Below are 4556 nucleotides of genomic sequence, written 5' to 3'. Positions count from 1 at the left end.
AAATCGATGTACCATCCGCATATGTTTGTAATATTTGTAATAAATGTACCTGTACTATGTTGGGATCCCCCCTCCTATATAAAGGGGACCCTTGTCATTTCTTGCGTACATGATATTCAATACAAGAACAAGAACATTCTCTGCTCTCTAACTTAAACATTCTCCATTGTCTCTCCTTTGATTTTATTGTTTACATTTATTGTGTTCTATTAATTGTTCTTCATTTATTACTCATCATTGATCATAAAGAGCCACCATCAAGGATCTCAGAACCGTTAGCTCTTCATCGGCCATTCCCAATCAGGCATTTTAGCCCGACCCTGAGGCCCGGCTTAGTCTAGCTCGAGGCCCCGATTCACCGCTGTTCGGTTTGAATAACGACACTACCTCTCACTCTTACTTTACTTTTCTAGCTCACACTTAACATCTATCACCTAACAACTAGCACTAAAATAAATCACGTATTTTTAGAACCAAAAAATCAAATTTAATTGTAATTACCATTTTCAAGGTAAACACTATCAAATGACTTCCTTTTTTTCTATCATATCTTTGTATTCTTTCCTTATGACTAATGGCTTTCGAATATATATATATATATATATATATATATATAAAGAATTATTACCACTTGTACATGCATGTACAAGTTAGACCAGGTAATCTTGTTAGTTCATATAAGCACTAATGTTCATATTTTATTATTGTGGCTAAGGCTGGCATGTGGGCCGGTTAGGCCCGGGACCGGCCCAAGCCCGCGAGCCTATTAGGGTAGTGGGCCTAAACGGGCCTAACCGTTTAAGCCCGGGACCAGGGGTGGGCCTATTAAGTGGGCCGGTTCTTTGAAGAAGCCCGCGAGGACCGGACCGTTTGGGCCCAGGACCGGGTGCTAAATGGGCCGGTTCAACCGGTCCTAAACGGGCCCAACGGCTATTTGTTTTTAAAAAGAAAAAAGAAATTCCAAAAAAATTTCTAACCGTTGCAACATTTAAAATATGGCCGTTGGCCTGCAAAAATAGATGTTTGGGCTTTTTAAAATAGCCATTTAACCCCCCCAACTTTGTTTTAACCCAAAACTTTTACAATTATACTTTTTCCCTATTTTCAACTATAAATACCCCCTCATTCTTTCAATTTTCTCACAAAATCATCAATCTCTCTCTAATTTTCCACTATAATTGGTTACTTTATTGTTGCAATTTGTGTGAAAAATTATGAAGTTGGTGAAATGAAGTATTCAAGTCTTCAACGATAATTAATTTTCAACAAGTTGTTAGTTAATTCGGTAAACTCGTTCCAACTCTTTAGTTTTAATATTATAGTTTTGATTGTTTTATTTACTTTGTATAATTATAATTAAGATTGCCTATTCCTTAAAAAAAATATTTAGTAAAAATAAGGGGAAATCCAAGAGTGGTGAATCTAGTGGCCAATCTATTCCTCCTCTAATTCTCCGGGCTCCCCTACCCAAACCCCATACCCGCCCTCCACCTGCTCCTATTCTTGATAGTGATAATACTTTATTACAATTTACTGAGAGTCAATATGTGCATAATGTTGGAGGTGGTGAACACTTAGATCATGAATATATGAATTCCCTTTATGGTAATTCAACTATTGATGAAGAAGATGAGCAGGAAATAGATTTGGATGAAACGCAATCGGATGACGATACACCCACTAGTCCTGTTGCTGAAGTTAACCCAACTAATCCAAATGATGCCCCGTCTGAACCCCCCCCCCCCCCCCCCGCCTGTTACTACCCCTACTTTTTCTAGACAACCTTCTAACGGGCCGAAACATCTCTTGTTTGGCCATTTTTTATTCAAATAAGAAAAAAGAATAAAGCTAAATGTAAAACTTGTGGCAAAGAGTTAGCTTTTAACTATGTTACTCGGGGGGTGACGGGAAGTTTTAGGAGACAAATAATGATACACCCTCAAGATAAAGTTAAATATCTTCAAATGAAAGCTGCGGTCGGGGGGACAAGTCTACCTAGTCAGCCTGATCCTAGTACCGGTTCAAATCAATTTCAACCGGGAATTAACACTATTACCGGTGGTATTTTATATTATGACCCAAAAAAAGATAAGGAAGAATTGACAAAAATGGTTACTGTTATGTGCTTACCCTACAATTTTCCGTCTAACCCTCACTTTGTGCATTATATTAGAAAAGCTTTTAATCCTACTTATAAGGATGGCCTCGCACAACCGTAAAGAGCGATATTTATATATATAAACATGAATATGAACAATATTTACGCTATTTATTTACTCATATTAATTATCGTGTTGCTATTACTACTGATATTGGTAGAAGTGGTAATGACTGTGATTATCTTACTGTTACCAGTCATTGGATTGATGAGGACTGGATAATGCAAAAGCGCATTATTGCTTATAGAATAATTAATTTACGTCACACATGGCAGTTTATTTCTAGCACGGTTACGGATATTTGTAGATATTTTTGCATTAGTGATAAAATAATGTCAATTTCAATGGATAATGCTACTAGTAACACTTATGTTGTAGCGTTGCTTACCACTACACTAAATCCTGCATGTAGTGACATTTTTCATGTTAGATGTATTTGTCATATTTACCATTTAATTGTGGGTGATGGTATGAGAATTTTAAATGTTAAAATTGAAAAGGTTAAAATGGCTCTTCACTGGCTTTTTTATTCAAGCCGTAGAAGTAGACTTAGAGAATATTTTAAAAGATGCGATGAATTTGGCCTAAGAGAAAGAAAGGCTCCTAAACCTTGTCCAACTAGATGGAATTACATGTATGAAAGTTTAGCTGTTGCATATGAATATAGAAACCCCACCACCAACGGAAATTCCTCCGAACCTTGAAGGATTTATGAAATTTGTAAGAGATACCATATAAACTAATATGTAACTTGTATTTTGGCACATCTAGATTAGTTTCTTTTTCTTCTCAATGGTGGTATTAGCACCTTGTTGTGCTCATTCCATTGGGGGGAGGAAGACTAAGAAAGATATTGTCATGTTTTTTTAATGTCGTAATAATAAAAATTATAACGCATTCCTTTGAATATCTCTTTATAATATTTTGTGTTTTAAATTTGAATTACAAAATTTAAGTCACAACTATATATATATAATTTACAAAAAATTGCCTTAGATAAAAAAAATTTAAAAAAAATAGGCCATGCCCACATAGGCCCACATAGGCCCGGGACCGACCCACTTAGCCCGGGACCATTAGTTCGTGGTCCCGGTCCCGTTCCGGTTCTTACCAAAAGCCCATGAAGCCCGGGACTGTTTAAGCCCAGCCCACGAAGCCCGGGCCCACATAGGACCGGCCCGCGAGGCCCGTTTAGGCCCGGGCCCGGCCTACTTGTCAGCCTTAATTGTGGCATATCTAATTCATGTATTTTTATGATGATTAACTGGTCAATTAATGTTATTATTTTATAGGATTATGATCAGATTGACCATTTTTTTAAAATATCTTCGTTTATTTCTTTTTACTATTTCTAATTCATTTATTTTCTTTGATAGTTTTTACTATGTCGAATTTGTCAAGGCTTGAATTTGTGGCACTTGACATTTCTGGAAAGATTACCTATCATGGGTTCTCGATGTTGAGATTCACTTAGCCGCTAAAGGTTTTGGTGACACCATTACTCAGGGTAATAAGGCATCAAGCCAGGACAAAGTGAAGGCCCTGATTTTCCTTTGTCATCATTTGGATGAAGGTTTGAAGGTTGAATATTTGACAATGAAAGATCCATTTGAATTGTGGACTGTTTTGAAAGAAAGGTATGATCACCTTAAAGCTACGGTATTGCCAAAGGCTCGATATGAGTGGATGCACCTACGGTTGCAAGAGTTTAAGACCGTGAGTATAACTCTGTTGTATTTCGAATAACTTCCCAATTAAAATGTGGGGATGTTATGAATGAATGATTTGTTGGAAAATATTCTTACTACTTTTCATGCCTCAAATATGGTATTACAGCAGCAATACCGTGAAAGGGGTTTTAAAAAATATTTTGAATTGATCTCATGGCTTCTGGTGGCTGAACAACACAATACCCTTTTGGTGAAATATCATGAAGCCCGTCCCACAGGGTCAGCTCTGATTCGTGAAGCAAATATGATAGCGAGACGTGATAAATCTGGAAAAAGATAGAATAATTATCATGGCCCTATGAATGTACGTGGGAATGGCAATGACAAAAGAAGATATAATAATTGTCATCGTGGTGGTCATGAAAAACGAGAGAACAATATGGGTTCTCAACATAATCCTTCAAGAGGCAAAAGCGGTAACTGTCACCACTGTGGCATGACAGGTCACTGAAAAATTGAATGTCATGCACCTGAATATTTTGTCAGGCTTTATCAAAACTCTATCAAAAGAAAAAATATGTGCATGAAAAATTACTCTCATTTTCTTGTGGGTTGTACCACACAAATATTGGTGTGGCTGAATCACATGCACAGTAAAAAAAAGGTTTACTACTTCTAATGATTATCATTTGGCATGACCGGCTGGGACATCCCGTTTCTAACATGA

General features: G+C 36.9%; 1 protein-coding gene across 1 annotated transcript; it reads left to right on the top strand.

The window, feature by feature from the left end:
- Window positions 1-1589: 1589 nt before the first annotated feature.
- Window positions 1590-4169, top strand: LOC109210729. The gene is made up of 3 exons (XM_019374185.1): window positions 1590-1697; window positions 3666-3875; window positions 3996-4169. Exons 1-3 carry the CDS (start codon window positions 1590-1592, stop codon window positions 4167-4169), a joined length of 492 nt encoding a protein of 163 aa, XP_019229730.1.
- Window positions 4170-4556: the final 387 nt, after the last annotated feature.

The sequence above is a fragment of the Nicotiana attenuata genome, unplaced genomic scaffold (assembly GCF_001879085.1).
Source record: "Nicotiana attenuata strain UT unplaced genomic scaffold, NIATTr2, whole genome shotgun sequence".
NCBI lineage: Eukaryota > Viridiplantae > Streptophyta > Magnoliopsida > Solanales > Solanaceae > Nicotiana > Nicotiana attenuata.
The sequence above is the reverse complement of the archived record's forward strand: the minus strand, read 5'-3'. Positions and strand labels throughout refer to the sequence as shown.

Coding starts and splice junctions, on each gene's coding strand:
- LOC109210729 (XM_019374185.1), top strand. CDS start 1,590: ATGAATTCCCTTTATGGTAATTCAACTATTGATGAAGAAGATGAGCAG. Junction 1,698..3,665: donor CCACTAGTCCTGTTGCTGAA/GTTAACCCAACT, acceptor ACCATTACTCAG/GGTAATAAGGCATCAAGCCA. Junction 3,876..3,995: donor GGTTGCAAGAGTTTAAGACC/GTGAGTATAACT, acceptor ATGGTATTACAG/CAGCAATACCGTGAAAGGGG.